The sequence below is a fragment of the Gallinula chloropus genome (genome assembly GCF_964237585.1).
Source record: "Gallinula chloropus genome assembly, chromosome: 7".
Lineage (NCBI taxonomy): Eukaryota > Metazoa > Chordata > Aves > Gruiformes > Rallidae > Gallinula > Gallinula chloropus.
In genome coordinates this window covers 5991870-6011199 of record NC_140092.1, presented here as the reverse complement: position 1 = coordinate 6011199, position 19330 = coordinate 5991870, and the positions used below count along the sequence as shown (strand labels likewise).

Sequence of the window (19330 nt, the reverse complement as noted above, 5' to 3'; positions counted from 1 at the left end):
ACACATTTTCATGTGCTCTTTCTTGTTTTTGCCAGGGATGGTGCGCTGAGTCATTTCCAGAAGAGGCTTCTGTACCACTCTCAAGCAAGGTGTGAACCAGTGTTCTGCTGACTAGAAAGCTAACCTCCAAGTGAATGTATTGAAGACTTCTAGACTTAGTGGGACAAATATCTCTACCTCCAATTTTATGAATACTGCTAGCCATGGCTGTGGAACTCTGTTTGCTGCTGCTACTGTTTTGTGGAAGTACTATTTCAGAGGTACAGCCTATATACAAACCACCTCCTGGGACTTTGGATTTTGGATTTGTACCAGCCAAGACGTATGATACAGGTGCATACCATGAACCTGGGCCAATAGGAATTTTGTTTAAAATAGTACATGCATTCCTGTATTTAGTGCAGCCAAATCCTTTTCCTCAAGGTAAGCATATAAACTACTTTATTTTTTTTAAATAAAGGTTTGTTATTGATGCCTTCATTCTATTGTATGTGGAAGTAAATAACATGAAGGGCTTTGTTAGTAGCATAAATTCTGGTCTGCAGATGTGTACAGTTCCATATAAAAGTGTTTTTCTGCTGGGCATAGTGGAAAGGAAGTTGATAATCAAAATGTTGATGAAATTCACAGAATGTTGCTTATTTATCTCAAAGCTGCTATTGAGGCATTTGAGGCTTTTTTCCTTAGCTGAAACTTTTTCTTATGCACTCTCAGAAGCATGAGATACGAAGCAGTTTGTGCTTCTATTTAGTAATATATTTGTGTATTATGATAAGCAATCACGTGGCTGTCATGCTGTGAGGTTTAGCCTGGGAACTGGAAACTGCACACCTTGAAATAAATTTCATTCATTTCCCTATTTCTGTATCAAGTTTTATGTAAGAGCAGTTCCATTTTGCAGCTGTGTGTAACTTCTTGTTCCATTGTAAGCTAAAGTTAGGCATTGAAACTGGGGTTTTTATGGACTAATGGGTCTTTTTTTTCATTTCCTATGAAATTGTCCCTTCTTATATAGCAAATAGTTACGATACCAGAGAAGTGTGTGCTTGTTTAGGTTGGATTGATTAAGAGGTGTTTTTGGGAACTCTGTGTCTTTGTGGATGTGGTAGCTGCCTCAACTATCCATTATGCTTTTCTTTCATTTAGTTATTAAAAGAAAATGCTAATGTTCTTCTATAAGGCTGGCATTTAAAATCATAGTGAAGTCTTAATAAAATCTAAGAATGGCTTTGGTTGGTAATTTATTCCATTTGATTGTTTAGCTGGAATTGTGTATAAAAGACACATTATTTTTTAGTACATCTCTCAATTCATGTATAAAAACTTTTAGTAATATGAAGTCTTAAATTCCTTGGTCAAGTACCTGTGTGATACCTGTGAACGATTATTTGCTTGAAGACTTGACATTTCTTCAATAACTGTGGAAGAAGTAGCTCATTTGAACTTGAATGAATGAATTCTATTTAAACAAATGCAAGGAGACCCAGGTGTTAACCTGGAGAGTGACACCCCAGTAGGATGTGTCTTCTGCACTGGTGTTACACAGGGTGTAATGAGGACAACAGCATGAAGCTGACAGCAATGTCACCTTCTGGAATAACTGTTTACAGGTATCTCTTGTGGCCTCTTTCCTTCTATTAAATACACAAATGAGCTACTTAACTCTCTCTGAGACCTGCTATGTTAGGATTGTCATCTGTATTCATCTGTATTTCAGCCTGTTTCTAAACCCCTGCTTGAATATTTTATTCTCTTAAAATTGGGGAAACTTCTATTTCAGTGACTTGTTTAACATGTCTTCATATTAACAGGAATTTGGTCTGCAACCTTGTATGTCAAACTTAGTATTATGTGCCCTAAGCATGTAAATGATTATTGAATATAGAATTTACAATCAATATTATAGCTAGCCCTGTAAGACTACTTCTAGTAGTCTCTACATCAAGTAGGTGTTGTGAAATTCAGCATTAAAGAGAAAAGAGGCATCTGGAAGTAAATTACTTGCTCCTAGTTTGTAACATTTGAACAGCTCAGACCTCTTCTTCCTTCCTTGCTGAGCTTTTTGCCTAATCAGTTATTTTTAGGAGTTTGGCTTTGTTTGCATCAGGTGAAGTCCTTTTCCCGTTCCCCCACAGACCTCACTGCAAAACACAGATTTGATGGATCATGTCAGTTTGAGTCATACCATTTAATTGGTTAATCCCCATAATCTCTTTTGCCATATGCTGTTCTATTTTCACATTCAATGTATTAATGGTGTAGTTATATATGTGAAATGCTTTTTTCTCTTTTTTTTTTAACCCGCCAACTGGAAATGGAGTTAATTCTGATTCAGAGATAAAAATAACTGTAGTCAGAAATAGGCACAGAAAACAAACTTTTTGATGTTTCTGGCTCAAAATTTTGTCGTTGTGATTGACCTGGTGCTTCAGAGGAATTAGATTGAGATTGATGCCTCAGTATATTGCATATAAACATGTAAGCGGGGTTCGTATCGAAGACTTGGCATCAATCACTTAGACCTTTGATCTTACTAGTCTTTTTTTCCTCATACTTGGAAGTACCTGATATTTGATGTTTCAGTATACTGTTAGTACTCCTGGTTGGGAGGAATAAGGTGACAGGACTGTCTAATTGCATGCAGATATCACTGCCTTTGCAAGTAATTTCTTGGTTTGCAGCAGCACTGTGTTGGAGCCAGATATGTCACAGTGTAGCATTCATACTCCTTCAGTCCCAATACGGTCTTTTAAGAAGAAAGCAAGTATGAGCTTTATATTGTTATGATAAAACAAAATATCAAGTACCTCAGAGTCTTTGGGAGACGTTCTTGAAGCATTTGCATGCTGATAAGTCTTAACATTTACTTAAATGTTCTTGCATGTTGCTTAAAAGTTGGAAGGGATCACTTCACTTAAAGAAAAGGTCAAGAAATAATTTGTAAGCTTGTTGCATATTTTTTTTTAGTTAAATCCAAGTGAGTAATTATTTACTTCTGAATTTGTTCATGTTTCTGGTTTGTGGATGTACATCTTAACTGACCTATTAAATCTAAACCTAGATTATTAGTGGGATTAAATATAGTGCTCACGTAAAGTGCAGTAACAGAACAGGGACAACATCCAGCAGTTTAGAACAACTTAGGACCAGAACTGTGCTCTTTGGATGTGGCAAGAAGTTAGTTTAAAAAAAGTGAACTAAGATATCCGATTACACTGTTTCACTGAGAGCAAATAGATTCTGCTTTAAACTTCACCAAACACTGTTGTTTTTAGATGATGTGTTGGTATAGATAGGAGGGAATTTATTCCCAAGTGTAAGATATTAGGCAGGAGAGGAGCCTCCAGCTTGAGTTAATGATGCACTGGAGTGTTTAGTTACTGGTTTGCTACCTGCAGCCCAGTAGGTCACTTGCTGTGCCTTGGTTCCTCTGTTTGTAAAGTGGAGATGATGATGCTACTGCTTCTTTTGTTGAGGAGTGTGTAGGATCATTATCCTTTCCTGTTAATAGCACTGCTTCCAAGAAGTAGATGATAATGGGAAAATTACAAGTTGCTTCTATCACTCAGCTAAGAGGGCATCTAACAAAGTAAGCTGTCAGGCTTTCCTCTGCTTAGAATTTGTTCTAAACCAAAGCATTAATTTATTAATAAAGTTAAGTAAGTTCATGATTGTGATATAGTACACATCTGTTGTGCTGGAGACCTTCAGATGTGAACTTGGTGTAGGCAGAGCATGGCCAGTGTGATCCTCTGGCTGCAGTGAATATCGTATCATGGCATTGTCTTTGTTCCCATGGAAACCAGTTGTTAGTTGCAGTAAGACGATGTTAATCCGAGATTCCACTTGCCAGCAGGATGTGCACAACAAGCCTTCAGCTTCACAGTTTGTGTCTTCTAATGAAAGTCTGAAGAGTTCATGAAGGAAACAAACTGGGAATAAACATTATTTTCCAATTTTTAGGTGAAAGACAACAAAAACTTGCAGGCTTGTGTATCTCACTCTACTGTACCTGAACATATTGCAGGATGACTGTACCTCTTACATTACAACTGCTTTGTTCCAGCTTCTGCTTTTTATTCTGGATAACCCTGTTTTTGCTGTAATGGGAATAAAACTTGAAGATAAAACCCAACTGTTGAATGCAGGTACTTCCAGGCAAAACATGGTATGAATGTGCCATTTGCCTACAAGGAACGGGAACAAGCTGGTTTTAGACCTAGACTACACCTCTCAATTCTTTCTGTTGGTGGAGTCTCACTTGTTCAACAATAAAACTGAGCTTCAGAACTTGACTATTTTAATGCAAAGTCCCAGCTCTGACCCCTTTTGGTCTTCCTTTCTTGTTACCTGGGTGGCCTTTAAAGTAGCTACAAATGGTTACAAGTGGGTCTTGTGTTCTCTGTCTCTGCAATCAATAGTGCACATGAGTGTGTTCGGCAATTAAAACATTTTAACACTTAAAAAGAATTGCTTAACAGTGTGAAAATAAACAGTATCTCTAGATAGTATAGCTGTAGTAGAAAATGCATATGCAAACCCCTGATGTAGGTAGATTTGATGAGCTGCTAGGATACTGATTTTGTTTTTTTTAATACATTAGCTGTGTTGGATGTGACGTTCTAAAGCAAATAATTGCAACACTTTATCACCCCCTCAGTTAAAATCAGTGAGTCAGAATATTTTCTTCTGAGTTCAAGACAATTCCCGTAGCCTTCCTCTCTGTGTTTGTGTAAAACCGACTTCTTTGCATTTTCTAAGTATTTCATTCTTGGTTGTACGTGTCTGCTTTAGTTTTGCTTCCTGCTGGGAATATATCTTCCACGCCTCTCCTGCAGAAACCCCCCAAACTTGTGTCTGGATACTGCAGACTGGTGCTAAGCCCAGCTATGCATAGCTGGCAATGCCCCTTAGGTTTTAACCTGGAGCGTTAGGTGTGTTGGCACCAGCATGTGTTGAAATTCAGGGTTGCACTCTGGCTCCGACCCATGTGCAGGTGCTGCTGTTCAGCAGCATAAGGTGCTCTGGTGTTTTTCCAGTTGTGTGAAATCTCAGTCTTTTGTTTTGGAACTGCACTGATGTGATGGACTACTCTCTTTTTCTGAGTTAGAGTTTGACAGCTGCCACCTTGTGCACAGGAGTTGGTTTTGTTACAGCTTGTGTCCTGTGGCTGAGTTGGGAGCACCAGGGAATTGCTGATGTGGGGACTGAGATGAAGAGCAAGACCTGCCCCTGTTAGACTGGCTAAGCTGTGTTGTGAAATGACAAGTCAGCTGTGGAGTCAGTGCCTTTCAGCACATCCCCCTAGCTAGTTGTTTTGTGTCTGTGGGTGGTTTGTTTTGGGTTGGTGGTTTTCTTGTTTGTTTGGGTTTTTTTTCCCAACACTATGGTGAGAGCTGTGATGTAAATTTAGAGCAGTAGCTGAAGTGTGCAGGTTTCAGTGACAAGTTACATAGAGCAAGTAGTGGTGGTGCCGTTTAGGTAGAACTGGGGGACTTATAGTGTTCCTTTATTTGCTAATATGGTGTATACATTGAAAGAAATTTCTTGTGTTCAACACTGGAAATACTGGAGAATATGGAGTAGTAGGAAAAAGCAAGATAAACTAGCTGACTCCCTTCTCTGCCCACTTGTATACATGTAGGGAAATAGTGTTTAAAAAAAATCTTCTCTCATTTAATACTGGGAATTTGAGATGCTCGACTTGATCACATAGCTGTGTAAACAAGGGACACTCTAAAAATGCTTCTGAAGCAGATTTAAGGCCTGCTTTTTCATTTTCTGAAGTGTCAGAGGAGTAATTCCCTCTTCCCAGAACTATTCCAAACTGCAGACTGATTGCTTGACAAAAGGATGTTTTTGTGGGCAGGGAGGAGATCAAGGTTTGAGGGAGGGGAGGTTTATACAGATTATCTACTGGAGGCTGTTTTGGGAAACTAAGGTTTTCAAGGGCAGGTTGGATGGGGCCCTGGGCAGCCTTGTGTAGATCCAGGCTGGAGGTTGGTGTCCCTGCCTGTGGCAGGGGGGGTTGGAGCTCTATGATCCTTGGGGTCCCTTCCAACCCAGACCATTCTATGATTCTGTGAAACTATAGTTGGAAACAGGAACACTTCTAATGTCCTCCTGCCCACTTTTTTGGATTACCTAAACAAGGGGTTTCTTTTGCAGACAGGTATGTGTAAAATATGCAAGTTATTTTTTTTAATCAGTGTAGCAAAGCGATCATCTGAAGGCCTTGCACTGCACACACATCTGGAATCCCTTTTCTACAGCTGTCCTCAGTGCTCACCCTGATCTGGCGTAACACTGCCTGCCAGCTGTGCCTGGGAGAGGAAAAACATGCCTTGACAACAATTGGAAAATGACAGTCCAGCTTCACAATTTCAACACTGGTAGGACAGAAGAGAGAAACTAATGAAAATGAACCTCAAGCAGAGTTTGAGGGAGTTGGTTGCATTCTGTGGGCAGGGTGTTCAGAAGTGGCGTTACCACAGGCAGCTGTGCCAGTGGGCTGCAGGGCACCTTGGACAGTAGTGCCTCTTGGAGACCAGAGTATAATAATAAATAAAATGGGTATTGAAACTCAGCTCATATTTCCCAAACTTAAATTGCTTTTGATCCCTCTCAGATTGGACAGGCATGTCCTTTCTGGTTTTTGGGAGTGTCTCCTGGCAAATGGGTTGTGCATTTTCTGAGCAAGGTACTGAATTGGTTGGGGAAACCACTAATAGTTACAGCATGGGCAGTGCCAGGCATTGCAATGCATGAGACTGTCCTGACCTTTTTCTGTGTATGGACATTTATGAGAGACACAGGGTATAATCAAAGATCTGATCAGCAGCTTTCACTGCCTTGATGTGCAGGGAATGAATTCTGAGTGCTGAATCCAAGGATGCCAAATACAAGGAAGGGAAGGATGTGAAATGTCGGGTAGTATTGTGACTAGTCAGGAAATCCAAACCACTAAAAGCATTTGAGACTCCCAGAGCATACCTATAGCATCTTTCATGGTGAGAAGTAGGATGGAATAGGTTTCAGGTCAGCCATGTCCTCTAGTAATGTGTGACCCTCTTTTAAACTTACTTGTGACTGCAGATGTCTTATGGGTATTCAGGCCACTTTGCTGAGGCTTCATAACTTTTTCCTAGCTTAACAAATAGCAACTATTCAAATGGGATATTAGGAAAAACTTCTTCACTGAAAGAGTGTTTTAACCATCGGGACAGGCTGCCCAGGGGGGTGCTGAAATCACCATTCCTGGAGCCATTCAAAAATTGGGTAGATGTAGCGCTTTGGGAGATGGTTTAGAGGTTAAAGTGGTGTAGGGCTGATGGTTGGACTTGATGATCTTGAAGGTCTTTTTCAACCACGATGATTCTATGACTCTATTCTGCTGTCTATCCTCCCCCTCCATTTGATTTTTGCAAGTTTATCTACCTGTGTACTGTTGAACCTGATTCTCTTTTCTAACTTCTAGTTCATGGAACTGATGGGGGGAGTGTGGGTGTCACTGAACTTACAGGAATAATGTTTTCATCAAGCTTCTAAGGCATCTCTCAATTCTGCCATCATCTTGGCTGTTAGGAAGCATTTTGAGTTAATCATGCGAGATACTGTATGGATACTGCCTGTTGTTGGAAAAGAGTTGTTTGATTCTTTTCTTTGTTTCTGACCATCTGAATTAGGTAACATTAGCCTAACACTCATTTTTGTTTGACAATTTGCTTAGTTCATCATTTACAAAGCAGCAGACTCCTAGGTCTTGTTCAGTGATGGCATTTTTTGAATGATGTCAGCCAAAGCAATAAGAATTTGATAGATCTTTGCAACAAATCATCTTTCCACAGCATTCATATTCATTGGTTAATACATTGAAAACTGAGAATTTGCATAAATTTTTTCCTATCCCTTTGTCTCCTTATTTTGCTTCTCAAGATGCTTTGTTTAACTTGTCTTAACAAAAGTGATGCTTTCTTCTAAGTGACTATGCACTATTCACAGGTTGCTGGAGCAAAATTAATGTACAGGTATTGATCTTAGTGGGTTTTGTGATCCTTTTGGCAGTATTATATCTTTCCATATTGGTATGAAAGCTTTTGAGTAAACTTGGTCCTTTCCCACAAGTGAGTTGTTATCTTGCTAGAAGGGAAAACAGCTGCTGTGGATAGGGGCTACTGTAAGTGTAAGCTGACTAATCTTGTCAGTACATACATCTTAGTGTAAGCTTACCACTTACAAAACCCCCCCACAAACCTGCTTTGATGCTCTTTTGCAATATGCAGATGTATTTCCCATCTAAAAACAGTTACGTGATTATATTATGACCTGTATTGTAACATAGTCAAGATCTTTCTTTTATCTGAAAACATACCCAATTATTTTGGTTTTGTGAACTTTAAACAGTGATCACAGTTGTGAATGTGAATATTCTTTTATGCTACAAAGTATAGCTTTGTTTAATTGAGCTGAAAGATGCCTGGATGCACCTGTACAAAACAAGTACAAACTTGAAGCTCAGTTAACTTTCTTCAGAGTTGCAACTTTTGCTTTGATGTTTTTTTTTTGAGTGAACTATTGATCTCTGCAGTACTTTGAAGCCACATGCATGGCACAGTTAACAAACATAGGTGGAGAACTGTCTCTTGCAGAAATGGGAAAACAGGGAATTCTGAGGAATCTCTGAAGATGCCAGAACACCAGTCACTGAGATAAGTAAAAGCTGGTACTAGCAAGTTTCCAGCATGCTGTTCTCAGATTATCTGTGTTCATACATCCAATAATTCAAGTTACACAATATAAGAGATTTGTTTTCTGTGCTTTTCTCAGTTTACAGCAACTTCTCAGGAAGAAAAGCAAATAGGAAAAATGTTGGGTTTTCATACAGTCTAAATATTTACTATTTTGATCAGTTACAAATCCAGTATGTCTACACAACCCACACTAGTGAGAAGTTGCTCAGTCTCAGCAGTGAGCTAAACCAGGCAAGCATATACAGTGCACCAAGTTAAATCTTTGCCTGTAATCTGTTGTAAATCCTTACCAGATGGTGGCCTAAGGAGAACTTTAGGTGGCTACTGCAAAGAAAGTAAGCAGCAAAAAATAGCTGCTGTGGCACAAACCATGTGCTACAGAAGTCTTGTTGCCTTCAGAAATGAGAGACTTCACTTTCTGTATGGAATACTTCTTCAAAGCTTTCTGCTTTCTATCTGCATCATGCATGCAAATTTATTATGGCCTCCTGAGCAAAGATTTTTCTAAAAGCTTCTCTTCTCTCTTTTTGTTCTTTTCTTTCCTAAAACTTGGGCAAGAACAGACCTTTCTTTGTAGCAAAGAACAACTAGAAAGTTCCCGCAAAGGTTATTTTCAAAGGACAAATCTTTCATTCTAGGTGTCCTGTAACAGTCAATATTGTGGCTATTTCTTTTTTTTTTTTTTCTTCAAATCTGTTCCTGACCAGGCTCTTTAATGCTGCCTGTGCACGTTGATGGAATGCAGAATGTGCCTAAAAAGAAAATGTGACTGCATTAAAGGAACAAACTCAGGATTTGGGGCAGCTCCAAACCGTGAGGTTTTTCTGTGGAAGACTTAAATTACCAGTTTGGTCTTTCTGGCTAGTAACAGCCTTGAAGCAAAATTTATAAAGCTTCTGTTGTTTCATTCGTATTGTTGGGAAATTGGGGAACTTTTTGTCTGGATGAGGGAAGCTAATTGACCGTTACTGTCACCTGATCCACTGCTGCATAAATTCTTCAGTGGATCACTGTTGTTTTCTGTCAGGAAGGGTCCAAAGCAGGAGTCCTTTAATTTGATGTCAGAGTTCCTTAGGCAGCTGTTGCTGCTCTGCTTTCCTAATCTTCAGCAGTTGTATCATGCATAGTCTTACCTGCACTCTGGTTTAGCCTCACCCTGTTTAGACCACTCCAACAGTTTCAATCCTGCACATAGGTGTTCATCTCTTCATTACCTACTTCATACTGCAGCTCTACCCCCCCCATGTTGCTGTTCACTGCAAGTATAAGTTAAGACTCATTTCTAGGTGGTCTAGTAGCTTGTCCTTTCAACTGTGTATAAAGCAGTATGTGCTTTCCAAGTCTTCTGAGACCTTAAAAATGCATTTACTGTGGTTTTGCTTGTCATTATGTGTTGCTGGGTTTTGAGACTAAGCTTATTTCTCTTACATAATTTCAGCATGTAATTAAGCAATGTGGACTCAGAGAATGGGAAGGGACAAAATGGTCACGTTCATCATCAAACGAAACAGCTTATTGAAGAGAGAAGAGGGTGAAAAGACAGGTTACTGTAGCAGATTAGAAGTTAAAATACTTAAACAATTTCGTATGTATTTGTCATTTTTTACCTCCATACAAACAAGTTCTTCCAGCCATTGTAGAATGACAGCTTTGAGGGCTTCATCTTGCATGTCAGTGGTGAGATACAGCAGCAAAGTTCCTTTCTTACTTGCTGTCCTGCTTCTGGCCAGGCCAGAGTTCCCCTCCCCAAGCAGCCAGCCCAGGTGAGCTGAGTTAGCCTGAGCTGTTTCACACCACCTGACATCACTCCCCCATAAAAGGGGCTGTTTAGGGAGGGGTGCTTCTGGGTGCCTCTAGGGCAGCCTGAGTACTGTTAGGGTGTTAGGTCAGTCCCTGCATCACGCAGCACTCCTCTGTTACCTGTTATCATTGGGTCAGTCAGGTACCCTGTTATCACCGGGGGTAAGTGAAATATCCCTGGGTTGTTTCTGTTCTCCTCTGCTCTTGTCAGGAAACTGTCCTTATCCCAACCCACAGAGGCTTGCTCTGTTTTTCCTGCAGGGCTGAGTGGTGTGTGGTGCTCAGCCACTGATTGGGGCTGAACCACCACACTTTCTTTTCTCAGTTCTACAAAGGCAATTGGGTTTTGGGAGCAAGGGCAGGTAGGTATCTGTGATTCTGTATTGCTTGGGAGTTGTGTTTGAAGGGAAGAGAGACAGAACGGCCTCTTTTAAGGAGCTGGAGGGTGGAAGCAGAACCAGCCTGGTCTTCCTAGTACTCTGTGGGAAGACTTTATCTAGTGAGGCTTCCCACTTAGCCTACAAAGTGAGTTTTTCCTTCTTTCCCTGGGGAAAGAGGACAGGCTGCATGGGATGGGCAACGCATCAGGGCAGTACCTGCGCCAACAGGTGTGATGGATTCTTTGGTTATCAACATCACCAAACTCTAATCTCACTCTGCACTGGAACCAGAGCCAAAGGATATGTGCAGGATTAGGGACAGTAAGAGTGAACAGTGCTGTGAGGTAGCCAGTGGTGGTAAAGGGGAGCAGAGGTAACCCTGGGTTATCCACTGTTGGTGGGACCTGAATCTGACCATAGCAAAGGTTAATGGCTAACTTCAGGGAAGCAACCAAGGCCCTGCTCAAGTCCAAGCAAGTATTTTAAAACGTCAATAAACAGAATTTGCAGTAAAACTTGTTATTAAATACCTGAAAGATTTTTCTCTCTGAATTCTGAAAGGCTAATATAGCTTTCCTGGTTTTCTTGGACTTGCAAGAGCTATTCATTAGTCTGAGTCATAATTAGGAAATTAGGGAAAAACCCAAGCTTTAAGTAATTTTAATTTATTAATTTCAGATTAATTACTACTGCTTATTTAGTGGTCAAACTGACACTGAACTGTTCAGAGTGTTTGTAGTGCTCTGACTCTGTATTATAGATGAAGGAAAAGGGAATGGAATGCTGTTTTATGAATTAGAATTACAGCAGCTATTAATTTATCATGTATATTATCTATGTAATTCTCCCCTGTTGTCCTGAAAAATCTCAATCCAGTGTGACATGAATGGTTCAGTCATGGTTCTTACTGGTTTGCTCGAAGTCCTTTTCAGAATAGAAGCTTAATATGTTATATTGTGCATTAAAAAGATAAATTAATTTCTGCCATAATTTGATTAATGCTGGAGTTCCACTATAACTGAACTGGCTCAATGGAATGGCTTGAGTGAAGAGGAAGCACAGCATTCCCAAAGGTTTTGCTCCAACTCTTTTCCTGTCACCTAGATTTGAAAAGCTGCCTTGGCAGAAGAACTCGTAACTAATTTATGTTGGTACTTAACAGCCAGGCAGCTTATTTTTAAACCTCTATTATTTTTGCTGTCCCTTGCTGTAGAGCAGTTCTAAAGAGCAAGCATAGTGCTAACCTCATTTTCCTGCCTGGGTAATGAGATACTGAGCATGTGTATACAATGCTCAGACAATGAAAGAGTTGGTAATAACGTTTTCTTAACTGGAGGTGCTTAATATTTCATCACAAATTGCATTGGTAAATTAGCAGTACATCTGGCTAGTTAGATTTACTAGGGCAGATGGCATTTCACATGTGTGATGAGAGCAGGAAGGAGACAGAGCAAAGCAGTAATGTAATTAGCCGTGTAAATGAGCCTCACAAGGTAAATCTCTTTAGCAGAGAACACATTTTATCACTGGGGTTAAAGCCTTGGATTATTGGTCCTGGGAAACAATGTATGCAGCTGGTCAAGATGAGATTTCAGAAGTAATCCTGTTAATTTGAAAATAGAGGATGCCACTTTTTATCACACCTTCCCAGCACTTCTGTATTTGAAAGAGAAATCAGCCTCAGGGTGGTACTCCACACAACTGTCTCAATGCTGACAGAGTTACCTTAATTCAGCTTTAAATAAAAGTTTATTTGGATGCTAGACATGAGATGCCCTAGCTAAGGAAGCATGATGCTTCACAGAAGTAAACCAAAATCCTAGGCTGAATTACATGTGAGCTGAGGGGTCTCTTCACTGCTACAGTGAGCAGTGTGGCCATACCTGAGAATATGATGCTTGTGTTTGTACAGTACCTGGTGCAGAATGTTCTCCTGCTTAACCCTTAAGTGCTGCAGTGGTAGCTGGTTGCTCTCAGGGTGTGTAAAGCATAACAGAACCATAGAGTAATTTGACTTTGAAGGGACATTTTAAAGATCATCTAGTCCAACCCCTCTGCAAGGGGCAGGGAGATTCTTGATGCTGCAAAACCACACATGCTGACAAACGTGTGGGGAAGTAGCTGCAGGTAATCTCACTTTCCAAATTTGTTTTTGATGGGAATATATAAGACTTCCCTGTTTCATTTCAAATGAATTGACTGGGAATATGTCTAATCCAGTTGATACTGAAGGCTGTTGAAACAGTGAATTCATGGCAGAGGCTGGCCAGTCACTTGTGTGCTGCCTGGTGAGAAAAACACCCTGAAGCATTATGTTACTTCTGAAAAGTCATTGCAAAGTAATGTCAGTAGTAAATCTCTGTTCAGCTGGGAAATCTCACGTGCTGGAAAATTAAGGGGAAAAATGGGCTGCATACTAGTGGCCACTGTGCTATGTGTGAAACATGTATTGTTATCATTATTTAATTTATTCAATTGCTGTGTAACTTTTTGTACCTGTTTTCAGGCTTTCTTGCTTATAATAAACCTAAAGCATATTATATTTTCTGAGGAACAAGCCTTAGAGCCTTTACATTTCAAGGGCATGTTGAAAATGCTGGTTCCTGCAGAAGTTTGTCATAGTGCACTCAGGTTGATTTCTGTCAATATTTGACTTGCCAGGCTATAAATTATGGAAACAGTATAAATAAAAAAACCTCTGAATCAGGAACATTCTGAGCAATTTAAGCATATCACAAGTAATCAGAGTAGGCTTTTCTGCCTTTCTTGTTTGTTCTCCCCCTCCTTGAAGAGACTTAGAACTTGACTGGATGTGGCCCTGGGTAACCTGCTGTGGCTGACTCTGCACTGAGCTGGGGGGTTGGACTGGATGATATTGGGGGTCCCTTCCAGCCTAAACCATCCTGTGTTTCTCTTGAGTAGTTTTATGTATACATCCAGATGTCCATAAGTATATATGCATGCATGTATAGATGTATGTAAACATTTACATGAAATGTTGAAGTTTTTTACTTTATGATGGGGACAGACACTCAACTAGAAGAGTCTTTCCACTTTTATTTATCAGGAAAGACTAATGCTGTTAAAATGGGATCTTGTACCAATTCCTGACAGTAGGAAATGTATCAGAGGGAGTTTTTGTCACTAATAAAATTTAGCTTTCTTACATGTTTTCTGGTAGTGTTTTCATTCCTCTGTTAAATAGTTTATAATAAAAGGTCATGATGAGTGTAGGATAGCTTTAGAGTTGTGTAGGTCATAAGAGACCTCTGGAGGTCATTGGATCCAATCCTTTTGCAAAGCAAGATGAGCCTCTGAGTTAGGAGCAGCCTGGAAGTGAGGGCAGGTCAGCTCAGAGTAGCAGCAAGGACAGTGATGCCACAGCATCCTGGGCAGTCAACCCCCCCATCTGAGGATCACTGAGGAATGTGTAAGCTATTTCTGTTTTTCTTCCTTCCCATCACATTCTCACTTCAGTTGGTAGAAGTTTCTCTTCAGTGGCTGTTTTGCAGTGTGTGGGCATACAGGGTTAAATGATTGAATAAATATGTAAACAAGAGGGTGGTTTTAGCCACTTTCCTGCTTGCTAAAAGGCATGTAGCTGTAGAGAAAGTTCATTGCATTTATATTCCATGCACCAACATTTCTTAAAATTATTTATGTGGTAGGTATATAGATATAAACTAGAAGAAATAAGTATTACACCTGCTGAAGAAGAAAAGAATTGTCTAACAACCAGTGTGAGCTAAGTCTTTGGGGTTTGAGTAGTTCTCTTACTTGGCTGTACTCATTGCTGCTTAAACTCCCACAGATGCTGCCTGGGAAGGTCTTGATACAGGGAAGACTGCTGGTCCCAGTGTGGGAGATCTCAGCTGCAGCAGTGGGTCAGTTGTGTGCTGCTCATGCAGTGGTGTGTGCCCTTCCCTTGGAAGGATTTGCAGGGATAATAACTCTATCATTCTTCCCAGGCACTCATTCTACATATGTTTTGGGTTTACTTCATTATTGTGGGGTTCAGTCTTTTCTTACCTGCTAGCACTGTTTCTGTGTCATAGAAATTCCACTTTCTGTCTGTGGATGATTTGTGGCTTGACACTCCTGTAATATATGAACAGATTTAATGAATTTTTTTTTTAAATTGGCAGTCTTGCTGTCTGCAGCTTCCTTGCAGGGAGCACATTAAAATAGCAATTGTCACCTTGCTGTTGTGTATTTTGTTTCCTTGGACCCATTTTTCTGTGAAGTTCTCTTCAGGTTCTCTTCAATGTGCAGATCAGTTGAGTCCATGTTACCTCTGCAGGGTGTTGGAGAGAGAGGACTGTGGGTGCTGCTGGCGTTGGGACTTGTTTTCCTGAGACACATGCATGATGACAGAAGAGTGAGATCACAGCCTCTGTGAACTCACTGAACGTATTTCATGGGTGCTACGATAAATTTTGAGAGGGCTTGGGTTTTGAGGAGATGGACAGTCAGCTTTGAACCTTCAAGGCCTTTATGGATCCCCAGGATAGGTAACTGATTGGAAGTTTTTATTAGGTATGTTCATTTGTATGTGGGGACACTGACAGGGCAATGGTACCGTGAAGTCCAGCTCTGAATGAATGTGACAGGGCAGAGTGCTTCTCCTTGAGGTGCAGGGTGCTCCTTCCTAGTATGTTTCCTCTTCCATCAGAGGAGACCAGAAGTTCAGTCAGTCATTTCTCCCAAGTATCAAAATGCACCTGCTTTTACACAGCCTACCATGGAGCGCACTTGGAGCCACTGATGTCCTCTTAAGAAGTGGGTCTGCAGAGCTGCTGGTGCCCCTCTTCAAGTGGTGGGTGTCACAGCAGTGGCTGGAAGCCACAGTTCACAGAACAGTTCCTATGGGGTTGTTAGAAACCTTGATAAGGGTAGGCTGTTGATGTCTCAAAAAGGGGATCTTTCCTTGCAGCTGCTGGGGTTTACTGGAAAAACCTGGTGTGGTGAGATGATATTTGTAGTGTTAAGTGGCACTGTTTATGCTAAATTCCTACTTTCTTTTTCTGGTGGTTGCTGTATTTTGTCTATATTGTGAAAAAATCTAGAAATGAGTATGTTAGATGAAGCTACACACATAGTAAATTGGCATGTGTTAGGCTTTCTGATTTGTTTTGGTGGTGTTCCATACAAGGTCTGTTGTTCCAGAAGAAAGAAAAAGTTGGGGCAATGTTGGCAAGATAATGGCCTTCTTCCTTGTACCCTTCAGTCAAGAAGTCATCACTAACATGCTTGGTTTGCACATTATGTATCTAATGGGTTGTGTGTGTCTGTGTATAAACATATGTATGTATTTGGAATAAACTTGAAGCAAAGCTGTTATCCAGAACATTGTCCAAGTAATTGGTACGTTTATTATTAACTCTTAATAATGATTTTATGGTACCAAGGATGACCTTGGAAAAACCTTTGCTTTATTTCAGTGGGAATTGATTAATTGATAGATAACCTGGTTATCTTCCTGTGAGCTCATAAAATACACTGTTAATTAAAAATACTGTTACTAGACAAGTTTATGGAAACACTTAAGAGCTTGCCTATCTTGTTGGTGTTTGTTCTTAACTTCATCTCCGCTACCTTAACAGTAGAATTCATTCCACTCTCCTTTCCCTGTTTTTATCATTTCTGTTGTTTAAAACTCTGGAATATTCTTGCTTATTTTCAGATCTCATCAGAAAATTAGCACAGCAGAAGTTTGGAAATACACAGGGCGATTATCAAAAGGTAAATTGTCTGTCTGTGTCTGCATAGAATAATGAAGACAACTTGGAAATTCAGTTTTGTTTCTTAAATGGGAGAAAGTATTGTAAAGCTATAACAACAGGATGCAAGAATGAAATGTGTGTATAAGTCTGCTGATTTCATACAAAATGGGGGGCCAAAACCTTTCAAAATACTACAAAGAACAATTTCTAAGCCCCTGTAAAGAAGCTATGCATAGTTAAGGTTCACTTATAAATTCCGTCTGTAATGTGATTGTGGTGTCTGTTGCACAAAGATTTGAGGCTCTTTGTATTGAAAAATACTGCTTTTATTTTTAAAATGCTTAGAGAGAACCATTACAGCTTCAGCCTTCGTGTTTAGTGTTAGCTGTTCTCTAAAAGCTGAATTTATCTGCTGGTTCTGGTGCCTTTATGAAATGAAGTAGCATACTTATTGTAGTCTAGCATATTTATAACACATTTTTTAGTTTATATAGTGTACTAATCCTGTTTAGGGCCTTTTCCATTCACTCTTTAGGTTTGTGTTTTTCCTGCAGCAGTTGAAATTCTTAGGGGTATGTGGTAGTAAGAGAAGGTAGAATACAATGTGCATCTGATTTTAGGCTGTTCCCAAGGACAGTAACCTATTTTTGAAGCAGAATTGCTGATGGAATTCCTGCAGTAGGAACCTTACTCATGACCATGCAGTGGACAAGTCACTTCATAATGAACTACTTGCTTGTAGTCCCTGCAGTGTGGTATACCTGTCAGCAAGCTGAGCGTGGCACTTGGCGTGCAGGCACTGACCCAAATAACCTTGGAATTCAAAGAGGGAAAGCTTCGTGCTTCTGTGTCTTCCCCAACAACGATCCTGTTGTTCCAGTAGCTTGATACCTCTGCATGACATCCAAGTGTGTGGGTATTGTTATGCTGCACAAAGTGACTCTTACTGATTCCATGTACTTTTTAGGTGGGGCTCTGAGGGTGGTGCCTCACAGGTTGTGCCTGCACACCTAATGAGGAATGTAGGGTGGATTTGGAGTCCTTGGGCAAAACTGTGAGACCATAGCTGTTGTATGTGAGTGCAACTATAGTGTTTAGTAACTAATACATCAGTTGTGAGAAATGTGAGACTGTCTGCTGCAATCCTGTGTAGTGGAGACACTAGCTAAAATGCTGTGTGATTAGATAGGGACCTGCCCGTGAGGAAGGCCACAAAGATCATCAGGTGACTGGAGCACCCCTCCTATGAAGTTGGGCTGCAAGAGTTGGGTTTCTTCACCTAGGAGAGGAGAAGGCTTCAGGGGGACCTTATAGCACCATTCCAGTACCTGAAGGGGCCTCCAGGAAAGCTGGAGAAGGACTATTTAGAAGGGCATGGAGTGATAGGACAAGGGGGAATGGCTTTAAGCTGAAGGAAGGCAGATTTTGATTAGATATGAGGAAGAAATTATTTACTGTGAGGGGGATGAGGCAGTGGCACAGGCTGCCCGGAGAAGTTGTGGTTGGATGAGGCTTTGTGCAACCTGGTCTAGTGGAGGGTCTTCCTGCCCATGGCAGGGGGTTGGAATGTGGTGGTCTTGAAGGTCCCTTCCAAGCCAAACCATTCGATGATTATAGGGTGGCAAATGCAATATTAGGTAGACTTAAGAAGCAGAACAGATCGAGGCTGTTTACAGGTCCTAATTCTGACCTGAATATAGTGCAAAACTAAAACAAATTTGTAAAAGGAAAATACATCAGGACAAGTAGAAAGTCTCTCAGAAGACAGAAGCATCAGTGAGAGGTTGTGTAGAGGCCAGCACAGCTGTAGATGTGCCCCTTGAGGCATTTCTTGTGGGGATGGGGAGTGTGAATGTCACTGAAGGAGTGTGCAGGTAAGTAGTTAGAAATGTTGCCTGTGGTTTTGATCACTCAAATTCAGGGAGAATGAGTTCAGACTAGGATGAGTTCAGAAAGTATCTTATCAGGATGGTCTGAGAATACCCAGGTCTTCAGAGGACACTGGAAAAGCTTGCTTTGCTTAGTAAAAGTATTGATAAAGGGTGTGATTACTCTTTTGATATACTTAAGAAAGGAAACACAGGGAAGAAAACACCATCATGCCCAAAAAGGAGCATTGTTCCAGAAGCAAATGTAAATCCATGTGAGAAGGTGACTTGTTCACCAAATATTGGGAACAGCTCTTCAGTAGTGAGAACAGGAAATCTGCTTCTCATATGTATCCTGTTAAATTTCTGCTGTCATTCCTCTCTATGTTTGTTTATTTGTTTTTTTAACCTATTTGTAGATTGTGTTAGTGACCCAGGAGGCTCTTGCTGCTTCTCAGCTGTGTCCCTCAGTGTTCCCAGTTGGACTCTAGCCATCAACATCTCCCTGTCCCCTGTCAGGGGTAGCAGTCTGCCCAGACAGCCCAGCAACTGAGCGCAGCTGCTGTGCCTGCTCAGGGGGAGCCAGCTCATTGCTGCTGCCATTGCTTTGCCCCTTCTGGGAGACACACTTGCTTAAAACATTCAAAATCAGATTTATAAGGGAGGGTAAGCTCCCATTAAAAGTATAGTTTATAGTAGTTTTTAAAAAATTAAGTATATTCTATGGTAGAAGTTTTATAAAGATGTGAATGATGCTGACAAAAATAGAGCGTTTTTGATTCTCACACATCAGACTTTGGGTTTAGAGG

The 19330-nt window shown here is 40.5% G+C and overlaps 1 protein-coding gene across 1 annotated transcript in view; it reads left to right on the top strand.

Annotated features, from left to right (window-relative positions):
* Positions 1-203: 203 nt before the first annotated feature.
* PROM1 (prominin 1) overlaps positions 204-19330 on the top strand; it is a gene marked incomplete at both ends in the record, with an annotated part of 51440 nt that continues 32313 nt past the window's right edge. The window contains 2 exons of the mRNA XM_084266620.1: positions 204-423; positions 16614-16672. Coding sequence (XP_084122746.1) covers positions 204-423; positions 16614-16672 — 279 coding nt within the window. The remainder of the gene's footprint in view (positions 424-16613; positions 16673-19330) is intronic.